Here is a 21,954-nt window from a genome sequence, read left to right as displayed (position 1 = left end):
ATGTCATATACCAGGCACTCTTCTCGATGAGATCTTCCAGCCGAACACACGTCCACTCTTAGAATCTTCTGCTGCAGAGCACTCTGTAAAATAGAGGCTCTGAAGAGCTCATTAAACACCACCGTTTCTGCTGCAGGGTATACTTTGGTCCGAAAGAGGCAACTCATATCACCCGACGATGGAAGAATGGCAACCCGGAAATATCTGTGTAGAAAGAAAGAAAAAAGACATTTAAACTATCTATGCGACCACTAGCTATTTATGTACAAAGGGAGTCTGCACTGGTTACTTGCACTTTGATCTAATGGGTATTACATTCTTATAAACAATAGATTCCATTATAGTATTTTCATATATCATCAGTAGTTCTTAGGTATCTTATTGGTCTTGACTACAAAAATATATATATACAGGATCTCCTCACTTAACGACCAGGTCCCGTTTCAACGACAGGGTCGTTAAATGAGAAGCCACAAGTAATCAATATTTTAAATATATGTGTGCGCACTGCGCTAATGAAAAAAAAACATGTCTGTGCTGCCACCTAATATTCAATAAACATGCAAATGAGGTGACACAAAAGTCAATGTAAGAAAAGAGAGACAACATTCCACAGTAGCACACTAAATTAATCTACAAGACTCCTAAATATTAACATTGTGGAAGGACCAACATAAAACACCCATACATGAAAAGTGTCCATATGGCATATCCAAAAAATATGTCTGCTCCAACATATGCAAATCAATATGGTAATACAGTCCAACTTAAAGTGATGAGAAAATAGTGAAACAAAATCTTGTTTATCCACCAAAATCCTTCAAAGTGATGTGTGCCAATTCCACTCCCTTAAGAATAAAGGGACATTGGGCAACTTTATTTTTGCCTCTCATTTTTTCGGGGTTTGTCTGTGGCCATGATGTAGATCTCTGTGTAAAATTATATAAAAAGCAATTCTTAAGGAAAGTGAGGCACAATATTCTAATATTTAATTTGTGGAATGAAAACAGTTAAAGTGTAACTTTAACTTTTACCAGATGCTGTTGCCATTCACTCCCAAGTCTGGCAAATAACACCTTATTAGACGTTATTGAAAAGCCGCTTGTACACGCCAATCTCCATCCAGATTAATAAAGACACTCTTCACATGTGGGGATAGAAATTGAGACTCCAATAGTTTAAAAACACCTTAAGGTAATCGGTTTATTAAAAATAATGCACTTACATCATAAAAGATTCTAAATCGCCTTGTTAACATTACAAACATGCCAGGTTACACAGTGTTGCGATCTCCTCTAAGCTTCCTTCGTACACATGGAGGCACTGTCTCAGAGTTGCAGTGTACCCACGCACTGATGCGTTTCGTCACTTCGGACTTCGCCACAGTTTCAAAGTGATGAAACGCGTCAGTGTGGGGCTACATGGCAATGCTGTGACGGTGACTACATGTGTAGGAAGAAAGCTATGAGGAGATCGCAACACTGAGTCACCTGGCATGTTTGGAATTTTAACAAGGCAATTTTGAATCTTTTATGGTGTAAGTGCATTATTTTTAATAAACCGATTACCTTAAGCTGTTTTTACACTATTGGAGGCTCTGTCTCAATTTCTATCCCCACATGTGGAGAATGTCTTTATTAATCTGGATCTATAATAAGGTTTACCTGTAGGTAAAATTAATATTTCCTATACGAGCACCTTGATGCAGCCAGTGATGTCACAGACACATGCGCTCTGAAGGTCCGGCATACCAGACACTCACTCAGCCGAAGTCTGCGAACCCGGAAAGTAGACCAGGGGGAAGATGGAAGCCCTGTCAGCACGCCACCTTTCTAAGGTGTGCACAAAAAAAAAAAATTCCCTTACAAGACAATTGCATAATTGCTAGTGTGTCTCTAGCAATTATCTTACAAGGGAAAGTTATTTTTTTTACTGCAGCGGTTTACAACCTCTTAAAAAGTTGTAGACAAATGCACGTTCACAATAATATTTTTAATTTTGGGGATCAGTGATAACATCTTCTATAAGACAAGAGAGATCTGCTAATTAAAACAGAAACACCTCTGGAGTATGTGGCGTGAAACACCTTTTGTATCCAGGGTCGTTTCAAAGCAAGTATTTTGCTGCTCTTCAGATGTGTTTCTTGTAAAATATTTATATTTGGAATTAAGGCCACATACATTCCAGTAGAGGACCAAGAGGTATTTCACAGGTTAAGCAGCCATGGCAAAAAAACCAACATGATCAATCCAGGATAGTGATAGAGGAGACATGGGAGTCTCTAACAGGCAGCAAAACGTGCACGAGCCAATGCACCATAAAAAGTACTATACTAAAACAGTTAACATCCCTGATGGAAAAAAAAAAAAAAACAACCGAAGAACTGCGAAACTGAGAACCTGGAGCCAACGCCAACGGCGTTATGGAGAACTCCCGAAGCAGGCGGAGAGGGGCCTGTCAAGCACACGTGGCACAAAAAAAATTGCAAAAGATGAAATGCAAAAAAGAAAAAAAAATTGCAAAAGGTCTCTAGTGTTTCAGAGAGACAGATGTAGTAGTTGTGTGGAGAAAACATTGCTGAAAATGTGACGCTCCCTGCCCAGGATTGGACAAGGAGCAGCAGAAGAAAGTCAGTGTATAACAGGCCCGGAGAGCCCAAAGCTGTCAAGGAAAAGTAGAGAAGTAAAGCCAAAGTGCCTGTGTATTAAAGGAAGGGTAAAAGACTTAAAGATGCATTGAAAATCAAGGTGGAAAATCACCGGTTTTCCAGCCAGCTCTCCACCACAGCCGACGTGTCGAAAAATTGGGTTGCATCATCATCTAGAACCTGGAGTCGGCTAGGATAAAGCTAGTTGTAATTTAGGCCACGATTTCAAAGACATTAGTGGATGTCGGTAAAGGAGTGTCTGCGTTGTTGCATTCCAGATGAGAAATCAGGGAAGATAGAGATCCTGGTGTTTTCCTTGACCAGCTCTTGTTTGTTCCTCGCAGCCGCCAGGAGCTTGTCTCGGACCCAGAAGTTGAGCGACAGGGCTTTGTTGAGGTACATGGGATCGATGGAGCAGGGGAAACTCTGTGGCAATTCTCAACTTCAAACATAGGAGGTAGATCATGTAGGCTGAGTAGATTACTGTATATACTCGAGTATAAGCTTTTTTTGTGCTGAAAATGCCCCCCTCGGCTTATACTCGAGTCGTCTTTTTGCGACTCGAGTATAAGGAGCTGAGCTCAGCCTGCACATGTCCTGCTGGGCTCACATTCTAGCCACGCCCCATGTATGGCCAGCTACTGACCTGAGTTTAGTTAGTGGATCGAACAAGCATACATTTTGTTTGTTTTATGTTTGGTTTGTTGTAAAAAGCCCTCCTGTATTGGAACTATTTTTGTTTACTGCCGTACTGAAAAAAAGGCTGCATGCATACCGGTGTTTATGGACATACAACACAATCTGCAAAAAACTGAAAGTTATCAGGTTGATACTGGGCGTCCAACAATCATTTTACATTTTCATAAAAATGAATAAGCTAATGCACCTGTGAAACACAATATTAAAAGTGATCAGAAAGTGTGAACATATGGCCAAACTGGCAAGATCTGGGCGACCTGGCCAATCTGTGCCCAAACAGCTGCAAAATTCACAGACAAATGGGGGATTGTATGGCTGGGTATTCCTGCAGGCCTATTCCAGTAGATGTTTTTCTACTGTATAAAGGAGGGCAGATTTGTGGTTATAAGTAGCCTATGCTGTTTGATGCATAGAGACACTGATAACATTACTTAGTCTTAGTGTAGTCTTTTTTTTTTTATTGAACAAAATGTGTATTGTGCTCATTCATTTTTGGTTTTGTGTTTGCTTGTTTGGAAAGCCAGTGTGTTGATGGGAGAATCCAGGTTTAAATAATTGCTAATGAATCTCATGAGGCATGATGCCAAACAAATGGAAAAATTGATTTTGAGTTTTTGTACACTGTACCAAAAAAATTTCACCAGGCGGGAGTTGGTATCAGTTTCTAAATCAAGTCAACAGAAATAGTATTTTTTTCCCCATTTCTTTTAACCAGCCCACTAATGAAGTGCATGCCAGATGCCTGTATAAGCAGATGATGTATGCCAATGTAATTTGTGCTGGAGCAAATTTTTACAAGATTTGGAAAAAGAATTTAAAGTGGTCCTGCTGGTTCTCTGACAGCTACTCCTGTGTGTGTGTGTTTTATTTAAAAAAAAAATACTCCTTTACCGTGTTTCAGAGCAATTCCTTGCAATCACCAGCTGTGTTTCCGCTCCGCCCGGCTAACAGATGCAGCAGGCGGGGCCGAGATCCCCCCACTGACATCAGTCAGGACGCGAGACGGAGAAGAAAGCGATCACGTGATTGCAGAGATTATTTAGTGTCAATCCAGGCAGCAGTTTACATTAATTCTGTGCTGGAAGGTCTGCTTCAAAGATGTTTACTGATTGCTTGCTATTGGATACTGCTCTATGCACACTGCTCATTGCTTTATAAAAGGAAACCTAGCAAAAAAAAAAAAATATGACAGTGGCAATTGCCTCTGTTTTTACAGTGCCCAGTGATGTCATATTTATCTTTGCTTCACTATGTAAACAGTCACTGATCAAAGGGATATGGCGATTGTAAATACAAACTTATTATTATTACAATTATTCTGGGTAAGTAACTCATTAGGCCAGCCTTTTAAACCTTTTTAACATCAAGGAACCCTTAAAATAACATCTGATCCCAAAGAACCCCTAATAATACTTACTATATCTACAGATCACATTACATTGGCATGATGGTCAGTTGGAAGAATGCTCCTTACATTAGTGGTTAGTGGGAAGAATAGCGCAAAAAATAAAAACCGCAGAGGTGATTAAATGCCACCAAAAGAAAGCTCTATTTGTGGGAAAAAAAGGACATAAATTTTGTTTGGGTACAGCGTTGCACGACCGCAAAATTGTCAGCTAAAGCGACGCAGTGCCGTATTGAGCAGCCAAATCTTCTGGGGCTGAAGTGGTTAAAGAAGTCCAAATAAGCGGATAGACAAAAGAATTACAAAATGCAAAATGCCACAGGTCCACTTACATCCAAGTATTCTAGACCTATTTCTTCAGCCAAAAAGTAAAAAAAAAAAAAGTAAAAAAGACATGGTTAAGAAATATACTTGCCATTTTCTGTTACTATTAGTTTTATATGGTTGAAAGTGGTTACAAGACTTTATATCCCCCCAAGGAAAAAAAAAAAATAGAAAAAGAAAAATGCCTGTGTAGTTGCAATCAGAAAAGGCAAAAGCAAGATGAAAGAGATAAATCAGACATCAACCAAAACAGCAGTCTCCATTGTATATGCTTTCTACCCTTTGAACTTGTATATCCAGTGCATCACAAAGCACTTAGTACTTGAGAGGAATTTTTTCCTTCAACTTTGCTCATGAAGGGAACTCTTTCTGAATGTTGCTGAGACAAAAGGAACTTACACTATATCTAATAAATTAAAATGATATCTTCTGCACTTAATAAAAAAACACCACAGAAACCACAACCCAACTATAGCTGCTAAATACATCGGCCCAGATTCACAGACAAATACGTTGCTCCCCCGCCGGCGTAACGTATCTGATTTACGTTACACCGCCGCAGGTTTACAGCGTAAGTGCCTGATTCTCAAAGCTCTTACCTGTAAACTTGCGGCGGTGTAACGTAAATCCGCTCGGCGCAAGCCCGCCTAATTCAAATGGGGCGGGCACCATTTAAATTAGGTGCGTTCCCGCGCCGAACGTTCTGCGCATGCTCCGTGTTAAAATTTCCCGACGTGCTTTGCGCGAAATTACGGCGCCCCAACGTTTTTTTTGAACGGCGACGTGCGTTACGGCGTTTCGTATTCCCGGACGTCTTACGCAAAAAAAAAAAAAACGAAATTCGACGTGGGAACGACGGCCATACTTTAACATGGCTGATCTAAAGATAAGCCATGTTAAAGCAGGTGTAACTTTGCGACGGGAAAAACCGACGAGCGACGACGTACGAGATTGCGACGAACGTGCGGATCTTCGTGGATCGCCGTAACTAGTCATTTGCATATTCTACGCCGACCGCTATGGAATCGCCACCTAGCGGCCGGCCTAGAATTGCATCCTAAGATCCGACGGTGTAAGTCAATTACACCTGTCGGATCTTAAGGCTATCTATGCGTAACTGATTCTATGAATCAGCCGCATAGTTAGGACGGGCGGATCACAGAGATACGACGGCATATCAGGAGATACGCCGTCGTATCTCTTCTGTGAATATGGCCCATCATTTTTAGAATACACTTGACAAACACACTTATATATAAAAACATCATAAATCGTTTAGGCTGATCTCTAAAAATATATTCATTGAATATAAATGCAAATATGACTTGTACATATATCGATTATAGACCCACAGTCTAAACAGAGTGAGCTGGTAATTTATAATTTGTGACACAAAGTCCCATTATTACAAAAAGTCCTAGACATTTTTTTCTCAATTGTATGTAAATTCAAACCGTCCACCTCAAATTGGAAAATGTTGTTTACCTTTCAATCATAGAAAAGCAAACACAGCTTAGGTATATTCCTGTGGCAATAACTCCTCATCCAAATACACTTCTGGTTAATAGACTCCCTCTGTTTATACACAAAGTAAGAACAAAGCAGAAAAAGCACTAATCCTGTAAAATCCTTCAGTTTAAGATGAAAACAAATCATACAGAAAACTCACATTAAAAAAGTGCATGCAAGCACGATCTTAAATGTCTTAGGCAATGATCACATAGGGACTCCAGCAGCCCTATCTACTCCTGCACACTAACCAGTCAGCAGTTTCTGGATTTCAACTTACCTGGCTTTGCCCCCTGGCTAACATCCCACCCCAAGTCAACTATGACTTTTTGAAGGGTACTCAAGTCATTAAAGAAGAAGTATGGGAATCCTGTTTTTTGCAGATTAATACTCAACTTCAGTCAGGTCCATAAATATTGGTACATCGACACAATTCTAATCTTTTTGGCTCTATACACCCCCACAATGGATTTGAAATTAAACGAACAAGATGTGCTTTAACTGCAGATGTTCAGCTTTAATTTGAGGGTGAGTTTGTATATGTGCCTCCCACTTTTTAAGGGACCAAATGTAATCGGACAATTGGCTGCTCAGCTGTTCCATGGCCAGGTGTGTGTTATTCTCATTTACGAGGAGCAGATAAAAGGTCCAGAGTTCATTTCAAGTGTGCTATTTGCATTTGGAATCTGTTGCTGTCAACTCTCAATATGAGATCCAAAGAGCTGTCACTATCAGTGAAGCAAGCCATCATTAGGCTGAAAAAACAATACAAAGCCATCAGAGAGATAGCAAAAATATTAGGTGTGGCCAAATCAACTGTTTGGAACATCCTTAAAAAGAAAGAAGGCACCGGTGAGCTCAGCAACAACAAAAGACCCGGAAGACCACGGAAAACAACTGGTGGATGACGGAAAAATTCTTTCCCTGGTGAAGAAAACACCCTTCACAACAGTTGGCCAGATCAAGAACATTCTCCAGGGAGGTAGGTGTATGCGTGTCAAAGTCAACAATCAAGAGAAGACCTCACCAGAGTGAATACAGAGGGTTCACCACAAGATGTATACCATTGGTGAGCCTCAAAAACAGGAAGGCCAGATTACAGTTTGCCAAACATTTAAAAAAGCCTTCAAAGTTCTGGAACAACATCCTACGGACAGATGAGACCAAGATCAACTTTTACCAGAGTGATGGGAAGAGAATTGTATGGAGAAGGAAAGGAACTGCTCATGATCCAAAGCATACCACCTAATCAGTGAAGCATGGTGGTGGTAGTGTCAAGGCTTGGGCATGTATGGCTGCCAATGGAACTGGTTCTCTTGTATTTATTGATGATGTGACTGCTGACAAACGCAACAGGATGAATTCTGAAGTGTTTCAGGCAATATCTGCTCATATTCAGCCAAATGCTTCAGTACTTATTGGACGGCGCTTTACAGTGCAGATGGACAATGACCCGAAGCATACCGCAAAAGCAACCAAAGAGTTTAAGGGAACAAAGTGGAATGTTCACTTGCTGAAGACAAAACTTAAGGGAAAATGCCCCAAGAACAAACAGTTGCAGTAGAGGCCTGGCAGAGCATCCCCAGGGATGAAACCCAGCGTCTGGTGATGTCTATGCATTCCAGACTTCAGACTGTAGTTGACTGCAAAGAATTTGCAACCAAGTATTAAAAAGTGAAAGTTTGATTTATGATTGTTAATCTGTCCCATTACTTTTTGTCCCTTAAAAAGTGGGAAGCACATATACAAACTGTTGTAATTCCTACACCGTTCACCTGATTTGGATGTAAATACCCTCAAATTAAAGCGGAAAGTCTGCAGTTAAAGGACATCTTGTTCGTTTCATTAAAAATCCATTGTGGTGGTGTATACAGCCAAAAAGATTAGAATTGTGTCTATGTCACAATATTAATGGACCTGACTGTAGGTGGATGCTGCATCATTCCCCTGGCGTCTCTTCACTGAGAATCGAGCCACCGAACACCGCCAATAGCTCTGTTCTTACTGCTCCCCGAGCGGAGAGCTACTGACTGTCAATCAGCAGCTATTATGCTCTGCTCCTCCACGCTCATTGGAGCACTGAGCTGTGGAGGGGGTGGGGAGCGGCCGTCTTAGCGGCTCGCTGAGAGGCTGAGACTGCCATCAGTCTGAACCGATTTCTGTGACGTCAGCAGAGCAGACTTGAAGCTAGGTTCACACTTGTGCGGTGCGAATTCCAGCTCTCTTATGTCTGCAAAAAGATGAGAGCTGTTCAGCAGATCATCTCAGTTTTAGCTGCGAATTTGGTGATCTGGGAGAGAGAACTGAACACATCTGCAAATCAGATGCGTGCCCATAGAACATAATGGGCCTGAATTCGCACCTGAGCCGCACCGCAATGCCTAGAAATGGCACACGTTTTTTCGCCACTGCGCAGTGCGAATGCATCGCACATATGTTAACTAGCCTCATAAAAATAAATGTATTTTCTAATTATATGCAAATTGGATGCGTTTTAATCCGCACCCAATTCGCATAGGTGTGAACCCAGCCTCAGACTGAAAACGGATCACAAGAGTGCAAAACAAATTGCTCTCCTGTGACCCATAGGAAAAGCCTAGCCAAACGAGGTGAGACTGGACTTCTCCTTTAAAAGATCCATGTGCAATGATATGTGATGTTTTGGGGTTGTGAAACTAACCGAAGACTGCTATCTAAAATTAATTTTTAAGGAGGAGTAAAAGGAGAGTGTATGTATAGTTACTTTTGCATCTGCTTCTCTTCAGGGCCAGTTTTAGACAAAATTGGGGCGATTCACAGTAAATGAAATGGGCCACATATACGAAAAGTCTGTCTGATGTGATCATGCCTGTATAATGGTGTTTTAATGAAATGAGGGGCCAACAGCACATAAAAGAGGTAGGTCTATCATGCAGAAGAGGTTTAACCATGGATATTTTTCTTGGGTTGCACCTAAAGCGGAACTAAACCCTCCTAACGTGTTCAGCCAAGATAACTGCCATCTTGGCATCTGTTTGATCTTCAATTGCCATGATGCTGCACATGTGATCAGTTGACACCAACCAACACCAATGGTTTGATAGTTTGGTTGAGAGCACAAGCAAATGGGACAGTTACACTCCTGGCACGCACTGATAGGAAACGTTTTGTTGAAAATGTTAAAGGGGTTGTAAGCCCCCGTAAAAAAAAACTGCAAGACAAAGACATACTAGCTCATTACGAAATATCTTAAAACAAAGCCTTGCAGCGGTGTGCACACATCGCTGACATGGCCGACATCTTCCACAGTGTTTCTTTTGGGTTTGCAGTCTCCAGCGCTGTGATACGCCGGAGCCACGATGACGCAACTCCCACGCATGCGAGTGGCAGCAGCCGGCCACGCCACAGTGAATGCGCCGATGACCTAATTGGCGCAGTATACAGTAAATATCTCCTAAGCGGTGCAAGTTTAGGAGATATTTACATTACCTATAGCCTACAGCCTTGTTATAGGTTTACCTATAGGTACAAACAAAACAGAGGAGTTTACCTCTTTAAATCTATGAGTTTAGTTTCGCTTTAACATTCTTTACATGTTAGCTGCATAACCACCCTTCCAAAACAGTCTTATATCGCCTCTTGTAATCAGTAGCATTACACAAATAGGTCAACTATAGACAGTTCATCTTTTGTAATAAAAAGAAAGTGAGGTGGTTCATTAAAGGAGTTGTAAACGAAAAAAAATTTTTGCCTAAAATTAATGTCTGCAAAAAAAACGAGTAAATACCTATTAAATTCCTTTATCTAAATCACCTCCAGTGTTCTAGTTTCTGTTCTCTCATTCACTTCCTGGTTTGCGGCGCTTGTTCATGTAAGAACTAAATTTCCCAGTATGCATTGCGGCACGCCCAGTAATTCACACCTCCTTGAAGTCTCTAACATGTAGAGAGCGTCCTGCCACACAGATGTAGTTCCCAGAAGGGGGTGAGCACGTTACTGACCACCGCAGTAAAGCCTCCCTTCACGGTGGTGAGTAACAATCAGACAAGCAGGAAGTGAACAGAACAGAGAAGAAATAGAGCAACTTCTGAGCAAAAACGAACAATGAGGAAGTGAAAAGAGGAATGTCTGCAGGTAAAGAATGCTGATTATGAAAAACATTTTTTTCCTTTACAATCCCTTTAAAGGGGGTTTCAGTCATCAGCAGCATATGTCATATTCAGAAGCATAAAACAACTCTTCAGCATACAATATTACTTTCTTTAGTGTGTAGGTAGGTCTTTATGGTTCTGGAACTTTAGGCCGAACAGAGAGGCAGACCTGGGGGTACACTGGAGGAGGAATAAGTTGTGATGCACTACCTGCACAGTGGCAAATTCCTTGCTTTGAAATGCCTTAAATGGACACGATTATACAGTCCTGGTCAAAAGTTTAAGACCACTTGAAAAATGGCAAAAAAACATTTTTTGAGCATTCAATTAATTGAAAATAACGAATAAACTGAAAACTGTTTTTCAGCTGATCAAAAGTTTAGGACCACATGCCTTTAAAAGGCCAAATCTGTGCAAAGATGTGGATTCATTTACATGTTCTGTCAGGTAGTCACACGTTGTGATGGCAAAGGAAAAAAAACTCTCCCTTTTTGAACGTGGTCAGGTTGCTGAACTGCATAAGCAGGGTCTCTCATCAAGACACTGGACGATCCTCGACCCAAATTAAGGCCCTTACTGGTGCTGACTGCAGCCCCATAACCATCAGACGGCATCTGAGACTGAAGGGCTTCAAAAACAAAGAACGTCTTCAAAAACCTTGTCTCCTTGAACGCCACAGAACTGCTCGTTTGGACTTTGCAAGAGAGCACCAAACATGGGACATTCAAAGGTGGAAGAAAGTTTTATTCTCTGATGAGAAAAAAATTTACCCTTGATGGTCCTGATGGTTTCCAACATTACCGGCATGACAAGCAGATCCCACCTGAGATGTTTTCTATGTGCCACAGTGGAGGGGGCGCCATAATGGTGTGGGGTGCTTTTTCCTTCAGTGGAACTTCAGGAAGTGCAGGAGTTAAGAGGGTTTATTTTTTTTTTGGAGGTGTGGTCCTAAACTTTTGATCAGCCTGTTTCAGTTTATTTGTTGTTTTCATTAAATTGAATGCTCAAAAAATGTTTTGTCTCACTCTCATTTCTTCTTGTTGCATGTTGAAGCTCTACTTGGAACCTTGTTAAGATCCAACAATGTAAAATATGATTTTTTGCCATTTTTCAAGTGGTCTTAAACTTTTGATCAGGACTGTATTAAACTATTTTTATTCCATTTTTATTAATGGCTAAAGTACAATACAAAATTCTCGAGAATTTTGTATCCCATTTCTTGATACTGGTTAGCAAGGGAAGATTTGAGGGCCAAGATAAAAATCTCGGGTAATTGAGCAGGTGTAAACTTAGTCCCCAATTCCTTATCCCATTCAGCTTCTCGCTTTTAATATATGGACACTTACCTGTCCAGGGAGCCCATGATGTCAGCATCCCAGCCAATCAAGTCAAGTGCAGGGTTCAGAAATGTGCAACATTCAACACAGTATAAGGCCCTGTACACACGATCAGTCTAAACCGATGAGAACGGACTGAAGTTCAGTTTCATTGGTTAACCGATGAAGCTGACTGATGGTCTGATGTGACTACACACCATCAGTTTAAAAAACGATCGAGTCCAACGCAGTGACGTAAAACACAACAACGTGCTGAAAAAAACAAAGTTCAATGCTTCCAAGCATGCGTCGACTTGATTCTGAGCATGCGCAGGTTTTGAACCGATGCTTTTGCATACTAACCGTCGGTTTTGACCTATCGGTTACCAGTCCATCAGTTCAATTTTAAAGCAAGTTCTAAATTTCTGGACCGAAGGATAACAGACTGATGGGGCCCACACTCGGTCGGTTTGGACCGATGAAACTGAACTTCAGTCCGTTCTCATCGGTTTAGACTGATCGTGTGTACAGGGCCGAATTGTGAGGCTTAGGAGTATGTAAATGTATACACCAGCTTACAGAGTGCAGTGGTCAGAAATATGTAACATAGTAGGCTTTACAGTGCTGAGATAGAGAAGAAAAGGTATCCCAGTCTAAGTGTTCACAGGACAAAAAAAAACAATAATATCGGTAATCAGTTGTAGAACCAACAGTCCTGAAATTGCAGTCAGTTGGAGGCAAACTGTCTATTACATTGGTGCCAGAGTCAGTATAAGCAATAACTTACCAGAGAGCCACTCTTCTTCCCATGAAGCCACCTTAGACTATGTTAGCTACTGTCAATGCTGAACTATGTAGACCAATGTACATAAAAGTTAAAACTATAAAATGTTTATTTAGTTTAAACAGATAAAATTCACATGTGTTTCTAAGAAACAGACACTTGTATAAATCCCCCTCTTTCCATAGGGCAGTGAGGGATGGGCTTTGCTGTAGAGGCTTTAAATTTCAGCCATAGTGACAGGTAACAGACTAGACAGCTACAACTGGAATCAATAAGCAAGATCATAAATCTCTGATATGGGGAAACCCTAGCACTAATTGTTAAACTGAACTAAATAACAAATTGAAAAAAAACAAAACAAAAAAACAGATATACAACATATGGCAACAGTAAGGCCTGTTGCACATGGAGAGTAAAACATTTTTTTTACTGATCTTTTACTGATCTGAAATGAGATGGGATGCATTGTTGTCTATGGGACATTGCACACAGCTCAGCAAAGATCAGTAATACAGAGCTGAGGACAGAGCAGTAAAATAAATATACAATTTTTTACATTGGAGTTCAGTAATTAGAATACTGGCAATGAAGAAGAATTTTACTCGTCCATATGCTTGCACACCTTTACTTGCTTATACTCAACATTACTCAACTCTTTACACACTTTTTTGGCCCCTTGCACACGGGCGTCACAGTAAATTATGACACCTGTATGCATGGGACCTTATGTATGTATGACTGCCAAGACTACGTATTTCACTTACACTCTGGAATCATATTGGACACGGGAGGGATGGTATCTTGCCTCTCCAATAATCATGACAAAGCTGGCATTTCCTGAATCATATCTAGGGATACAAAAAAAAAAAAAAAAGCCACTGAGCAGATGCTATTTCTTGTAAAAAGCAAATGTAAAGTAAATTATTAATGATTACTATTATTGAGTGTAATGAAGATGTTGGAGGCTTCTATAGCAAATGTTTTCTTACCAGTGTGTTTCAAGGAGTATCACATTTCTTGTGCATTTTGAGACTTTAAGAACTCTTATAATAACATTTTGAGAATCTAGGAACTCCAATATTAACTTAGTCAAAGACTGAACAAAGCGGTAAAAGGTGGTTAAAGAATAAAGCATACATTAAAGCAGAACTCCACAAAAGCGGAAGTCCAACTTAACCACTTGACCACTGGGCACTTAAACCCCCTTAATAACCAGACCAATTTTCAGCTTTCGGTGCTCTCACATTTTGAATAACAATTACTTAGTCATACAACACTGTACTTGAAATGACATTTTTGTCCTTTTTTTCCCCACAAATGGAGCTTTCTTTTGGTGGTATTTAATCACCGTTGGGTTTTTATTTTTTTGCGCTATAAAAAAAAAATACAGAAAATTCTGTAAAAAAATGAATTTTTCTTTGTTTCTGTTACAAAAAAATTAGCAAATTAGTAATTTTTGTTCATAAATTTGGGCCAAAATTTATACTGCTACATATCTTTGGTAAAAATAAGTACAAAATTGGTGAATATTTTATTTAGTCTTTGGGAAAGTTATAGAGTCCACAAGCTATGGTGCCAATATCTGAAAATTGTTCGGGGGTATTGCAGAGTATTGTGCGGGGGTATTGCAGAGTATTGTGAGGGGGTATTGCAGAGTATTGCGCAGGGGGTATTGCAGAGTATTGTGCAGGGGGTATTGCAGAGTATGGGTATTGCAGAGTATTGTGCGGGGGTATTGCAGAGTATTGTGCAGGGGGTATTGCAGAGTATTGTGTGGGGGTATTGCAGAGTATTGCGCAGGGGGTATTGCAGAGTATGGGTATTGCAGAGTATTGTGCGGGGGTATTGCATAGTATTGCACAGGGGGTATTGCAGAGTACTGCGCAGGGGGTATTGCAGAGTACTGCGCAGGGGGTATTGCAGAGTACTGCGCAGAAGGTATTGCAGAGTACTGCGCAGAAGGTATTGCAGAGTATTGCGCAGGGGGTATTGCAGAGTATTGCGCAGGGGGTATTGCAGAGTATTGCGCAGGGGGTATGGCAGAGTACTGCGCAGGGGGTATGGCAGAGTATTGCGCAGGGGGTATTGCAGAGTATTGCAGGGATGGCTGGATCTGTGACTGCAATAGTCACAGATCCAGCCCACAGCGCTGCCGACACCCGCTCTCTCCTCTCACACTGTACCGATTGGTACAGAGAGAGGAGGGAGGAACCGGTTTGTTTACATCCAATGACGGAGCGATCACGCGGTAAACATCCGCTATCAGTGGCAATTTACTGTGATCCGTGATGTGCCGGGTCCTCTGTACCCGGCGGTCATGGACATTCCTGTGTGCGCGCCCCAGGGGGCACGCGGGTGCGCGATTCTGGGAGGACGTCCTCCCAGAGATAAGGAACCGCCTTGTAGACGTATTTTGTCTATGAGGCGGTGATTAACTGGTTAAAGGCCTCCTCCCCTGCTCCTGTTTGTGAAATGGATCTTTTGGGGATGAGGGGGGAGCGAGTACCTGATTTTGCTTAGGTGATTGCAAGAGGTCATAGCCGGGTGCCCATAGTAAAGGTGCTGGTGAGAGAGGACACAGGGAGAAAACGGCTGGGTGAGCACACAACTGGATTGTGGGACAGAAGAGTGACTCCTTATTAAAAGTCAGAAGCTACAGTTTTTGTAGCTGCTGAATTTTAATTTTCAACTAAGATTGGAGAGCCTGTTTAAAGACAACCTGTTGAGTGAAATGTTTTGGCTGCCAACATTGAATATTATTGGAAATTGCTAATTGCTCGAGTCATTGACCCAGAACAGCTAGCTATACAGCAAGTACAATTAAGAACTCCTGGTCTGCATATATCCAGCTATGTGATTGAAAGCATTGTAAAGGATTACCATGAAAGCTAAGCATGTGGCATTTTCAAAAGGAGATCTTAATAGTATGCTATACATTTCTCCTCAGCACAGGTTTCCAATGAGAATGTAAAGTGGGGCCGCTTTTTCTTTATTAACACAGCAAGGAGTGATAAGATTCTATCGTTTTTTTATATTGTCCTCTCTTTACCTCCCTAGATTGAGGACATTTTCCCCTCACCTTCTGTACCCGTGACACATTTTTACTGTCATGGTATGTCTGGGGTGACATCAACACTATTACAAATCTCCAGAGGCATCTATAAAGAATGGTGTGAAGCATGCACTTCAGTTTGCTGCTATGCCCCTCTTTAAGACAGGAAGTGAAGGGAAATCTCCCAAATCAGGAAACGTATATAGAAAAAGACAAAGGCCCAGAATCAGGTACATTTGCGCGATATTTGCGGGGGGGAGCAGGGCAACGATTTTGCCCTGCGCCCCCGCAAATATTTTGCGCTGCACTCGATTCACGGAGCAGTAGCTCCGTAAATTGCAAGGGCGCACCGGCAAAATTGCCCGGCGTAAGCGCGCGCAATGTAAATGATCCCGCCGGGGGCGGGAATGATTTAAATTAGGCGCGCTCCCGACGTGCATTGTGGCAAATGACGTCGCAAGGATGTCATTTGCTTCAAAGTGAACGTGAATGGCGTCCAGCGCCATTCACGAATCACTTACGCAAATGACGTGAAATTCAAATTTCACGTCGCGGGAGCGGCGGCTATACTTTAGCATTGGCTGCCCCTACTATTAGAAGGGGCAGCCTTGCGCTAAAGTTGCCGTACGGAAACTCCGTACCTGGCTTGCGCAGGGCCCGCGCAAGTTTGTGAATCAGTGGTAGTATGCAATTTGCATAATACACGCTGATCACAATGGGAGCGCCCCCTAGCGGCCCACGCAAGAATGCAGCCTAAAATCTGCGTGGCATAAGAGCCTTATGCCGCGCAGATTTTAGGCTGCAGTCGGTGTAACGAGGTTCCTGAATCAGGAGCACTCGTTACACCGGAGCAAGTAAGCAATTGCGCCGTGTAACCTATGGTTACACGGGCGCAATTGCTTCTTGAATCTGGGCCAGAGGGTGTAAACTTTCTCTATGCTATCTAGAACTTAAAATAGCCTACCTTGTAGTTAGATTTTTTTTTTAAACTGTTAATTCTTCATTCCACTAGAGGGCAACAGAATACATTGCTATCCACTTATCAGCAATTATAAATACATTTAGGTTTTTGGTGTTGGGGCTGACACCATCTCAAAATAGAAATGTAATAAAAGAATACATTCAAGTGTTCTATTCATTCCAGTAAATTAGACCAAACATATTTTGCATAATCAGCAAAGTAGTAACTGTGGGTCTTACATTTGAATTTTCAATCAATATTGCCCAAAGCAACCCATTTGATTCTTCATTTGCTGTTATAAGGAGTAAAAAGAACAATCTGATTGCTGTGGGGTTGTTTGTGGCAAGTCTTCCTTCAGACCCTGCCATAAATAAGACATTAGATTGTGAATTTCTTCATGAGACAGGTAATTATATTAGGGATTCAAAGTTCTCTGTAAAGTGTTAAAGGAAAAGAGTCAGTGCCATAGAACAGTGTAAAATAAACTCATGAATCTATGATTAGGAGTTGTTAGCATCCTTGCAATCTGACATTCCCGTTGTTGCACATTTGTGCTTCAATAAACACTGCAGGTAGCATTACCACAGTGGCAAGTCTCTTCTGGTTGAGATATAAAGCTGTAGTTCTCACCTCAGAATTAGCTGAACTTGAGCTGTGCCAAGCACTGGATATTCTTCACTAAATGCCACATCTTCACAAGGCCTGGGAGAGAAAAAGACAACAACATTAGGACATGGAAGAAAACCATAGTTTGTTGCCTTACCAATACCCTTTTGTACTTAAAGCGGGGGTTCACCCTTAGAGGGCACTTTTCCCCCTTCGCTTCCTGCTCGTTATTACTAGGGGAATCGGCAATTTATTTTAAAATATGTGCAGTACTTACCCGTTTACGAGACGCATCCTCTCCGTCGCTTCCGGGTATGGGCTTCGGGAATGGGCGGTCCTTCTTGATTGACAGGTTTCCGAGAGGCTTCCGACGGTCGCATCCATCGCGTCACGATTTTCCGAAAGAAGCCGAACGTCGGTGCGCAGGCGCAGTATAGAGCCGCACCGACGTTCGGCTTCTTTCGGCTACGAGTGACGCGATGGATGCGACCGTCGGAAGCCTCTCGGAAGGCTGTCACTCAAGAAGGAACGCCCGCTCCCGAAGACCCATACCCGGAAGCGACGGAAGAAGATGCAGCTCGAAAACGGGTAAGTACTGCACCTATTTTAATATAAATAGCCGATTCCCCTAGACCGAACGAGCAGGAAGCTAAGGGGAGATTTTTTTTTTTTTTTTAAATGGGTGAACTCCCGCTTTAAAGAACGTTGGACATGGCGGATATATCTTTGTAAGCAGACCAAGTTAACTTTAGTCCATTACAAGTAGTATTGAGAGAGAATAGCAATATACATATTTAGCTAAAGTATAAATGTACTGTGGCAAAAATCCTTTATAAATTGAGTTGCAGTTCAGTGAGTAAAATAAGTATTTGATCCCCAAGCAAAAAAAAAAAAGAAGACTTCATAGTTGGTGGATAAACCCTTGTTGGCAAGCACAAAGGTAAGACGCTTCTTGTAGTTGGTTACCAGGTTTGCACACATCTCAGGAGGGATTTTGGTCCACTCTTCTTTACAGATCTTCTCTAAATCCTTAGGCCTCGTACAGACGAGAGGATATCCGCTGAAAACGGTCCGCCGGACCGTTTCCAGCGGATAAATCCTCTGGCGGATTTGGATCTGATGGCTGTACACACCATCAGATCGATCGAAATCCCCGCGGAATACATCCGCGGTGACGTGGCCGCGCCGACGTGCGCGACCCTGGAAGGTAACTACTTCCACGCATGCGTCGAATCATTACGACGCATGCGAGGGATGGGAGCGGACGGACTGATCCGGTGAGTCTGTACAGACGACCGGATCAGTCCGCTGGACTGGATTCCAGCGGATAGATTTCTTAGCATGCTAAGAAATTTTTATCCGCTGGGAATCCGTCGGCTGGATTTTTATTTGCTGGGAAATGGCCGCTAGGCCGTACACACGACCGTCTCTATCTGCTGGAACTGATCCGCAGATCAATCCCAGCGGATAGATCCGGTCGTGTGTACGAGGCCTTAAGGTTTCTTAGCTGTCGCTTGGCAACTCCAAGTTTCAGCTCCCTCCATAAATTTTCTAGAAGATTAAAGTGATACTAAAGTCTCTGTTTTTTTTTTGCCTAGAAACAACATGTTATACTTACCGGCCCTGTGCAGTCGTTTTGCATCGAGCAGGCTGGATCCTCCACTTCTCTGGTCCCTCCCCCCTGACGAGTGCCCCCACAGCAAGCAGCTTGCTATGGGGACACCCAGGGCCGCTGATAGAAATCATGGGGCCCCGTACAGCCTACATGACGGGGCCCCCTTCAGCTCCACCCCTGGTCCCGCCTTTAGCTCCACCCCTGGCCCCGCCTTGAAACTGTCTCTGCAGCATGTTACGGGATTGGCGGCATTGGTAGGCACCTGGAGCAGAGAACCGGGGGGGCTGCCATCTGAAATTGAAATTGAGAAGCGGGAGGGGGGGCTGCCGCGAATTGAGAAGCGGAGGGGGGCCCTTTACCAATTATTAATAAAAATGAAAAAATAAAATAAATAAACATTTATAAAAAAAAAAAGGGGGGGGGGGGTTGCCATTCAGGGCCCTGGGGGCCTCTGGGCCCTTTAATTAAAAAAAAAAAAAAAAAAAACATTTATAAAAAAAAAAAAGAAAAAAAAAAGGGGGGTTTGCCACATGGAGGCCTCATGAGCCCTTTAATATATATATATACACACACATACACATATATAAGGAATAAAAAGAAAAAAAAATGAAATAAAATATGAAAAAAAAAAGAATTTATAAAAAAAAAGGGGGGATTGCCACCCGGGGCCCTGGAGACCTTTAATAATATATATATATATATATATATATATATATATATATATATATGAAATAAAAAAATATATAAAAATGTATTTGTTTTTTTATAAAAAAAAGGGTGTTTTCATCCCGGGCCCTGGGGATCTCCGGGCCCCTGGGGACCCCGGTACCCCTAAGAAAAAAAAATTGTCCCTTTAATAAAACATAAAAAAAATATATATATATTACAAAAAATATATATTTTTTTATAAAAATAAATAAAAAAAAGGGGGGTTGCCATCCGGGGCCCCCTACAACAGGGCCAGTTGTACTGGCTTATCAGCGGCCCTGGGGACACCCGAGCAAAGCCGCAGCTCTGTGTGTCCAGACACGGACCCCCGGCTAGTTCCCGCACCCTCTCTCTCCTCCTGGGTCACTGACTTTGTATGACAGCAGCGGGAGCCAATGGCCCTCCGCTGCTGTCTCAGCTAATGAGGAGGAGAGTACCGGGCAGCTGAGCCTCTCCTGCAACATTGCTGGATAGAGATTGGCTTAGGCAAGTATTGGGGGGGGGGCTGCTGCTGACCTTCTGTCTTTACAATCACTTTAAGGTCTGGAGACTGGCTAGGTCACTTCATGACCTTAATGTGCTTCTTCTTGAGCCACTCCTTTACTGCCTTGGCAGTGTATTTTGGGTCAGTGTCATGCTGGAAGACCCATCCATGACCCATCTTCAGTGTTCTGGCTGAGGAAAGAAGGTTGCAAAACATACCCCAGATGATGTCCTAGCGGACAAAACGCATCAGAAGAACTCCATTGTTGCCACATTTTATACAAAGCGCTTGAATATCATCACAAAAGTGTTCTGACTTCATTAAACTTTTTATATGCAATATAGAGTTACGCTATGTGGCCGTTTTTTTCTTCTATTATATGACACAACCCTTCTACATCTATTTGGGATTCCCTGAACCATCATTTCTATGAGACAACCCACTAAGAAGTCACCTTTCCCTGAGATTCTCTCTATCCTGCTGGTGTTTTGTCATCTCTGGCACAGCATCCTGAAGTCCATAAGATCGCCCAAATTACATTGTGGTTCCACCACGCAAGCCTTTTTGACCCATTGAATGTAGGTTCTCTAGGGTCCATACATTCTGGTGAGCCTTTTATCTGTGCGGTGGTTCCCTTCACTTCATCACTTCTTCACTTGCACAGATCTGCATGGTTTGAAGTCATCACCATATTTTGAACTTTGTCAACACTGAAGTTTGATCACTCTAAGGACAGATAGTCTTTGCATTTTTGCATCGGTTTTGAATTTCCTGCATATAGATTTTCATAGTGTGCTTATGGGGACATTTATATTTACATTGTTCACCATCAATATTTGAGTACTTTATTAAATTTTTGACGTATTTATTCATTTATATATTTTGATTAGAGCTACACTTTTTTCCACAAGGTTACAAAACATGACCCCGTCCATTGGCCCCTCAATGCGGCAAAGTTGGCCTGTACCTTTAGCAGAGAAACCGCCCCAAAGCAGAATGCTTCCACCTCCGTGCTTGACTGCAGGGATGGTGTTCCTAGGGTCATAGTCAGCATTTTTCTTCCTCCAAACTTGGCGAGTCAAGTTAATGCCAAAGAATTCAAATTGTGGTCTCATCTGATCACAGCACTTTCTCCCAATCCTTCTCTGAATCATTTAGATATTCATTGGTAAACTTCAGACAGGCCTGTATATGTGAATTTTTGAGGAGGGGAAACTTGCGGGCGCTGCAGGATTTCAATCTAAGGCGGTGTATTGTGTTACCAATGGTTTGTTTGGTGACTGTGGTCCCAACTGCCCTGAGACCATTCACAAGCTCCTCTTGTGTAGTTCTGGGATCATCCCTCACTTTTCTCATGATCATCTTTACCCCACGAGGCGAAATGTTGCATGGAGCTCCAGACTGAGGCCGATTAAAGGTGATTTTGTATATCTTCTATCTGCGAATAATATCTCCAACAGTTGTGTCCTTCTCACTAAGCTTCTTTCTGATGGCTTTGTAGCCCATTCCAGCCTTGTGCAGGTCTACAATCTTGTTCCTGACATACTTTGACAGCTCTATGGTCTTGCCCACGATGGTGAGGTGTGAATGCAAGAAACATTCTGTGGACGGGTGTCTTTAACCACTTAAGCCCCGGACCATATTGCTGCCTAAAGACCCAAGGGGTTTTTACAGTTCGGGACTGCGTCGCTTTAACAGACAATTGCGCGGTCGT

General features: G+C 42.2%; 1 protein-coding gene across 1 annotated transcript in view; it reads right to left on the bottom strand.

The window, feature by feature from the left end:
* WWC2 (WW and C2 domain containing 2) overlaps positions 1-21,954 on the bottom strand; it is a 272,174-nt gene that overhangs the window by 48,354 nt on the left and 201,866 nt on the right. Inside the window, exons 13-15 of the mRNA XM_040333887.1 lie at positions 17,458-17,529; positions 13,579-13,662; positions 12-204 (exon numbers count right to left, since the gene is read on the bottom strand). Coding sequence (XP_040189821.1) covers positions 12-204; positions 13,579-13,662; positions 17,458-17,529 — 349 coding nt within the window. The remainder of the gene's footprint in view (positions 1-11; positions 205-13,578; positions 13,663-17,457; positions 17,530-21,954) is intronic.

This window comes from Rana temporaria, chromosome 1, assembly GCF_905171775.1.
Source record: "Rana temporaria chromosome 1, aRanTem1.1, whole genome shotgun sequence".
In the NCBI taxonomy this organism is placed as follows: domain Eukaryota; kingdom Metazoa; phylum Chordata; class Amphibia; order Anura; family Ranidae; genus Rana; species Rana temporaria.
Note: the sequence above shows the minus strand (reverse complement) of the source record. Positions and strands in the feature narration are given on the sequence as shown.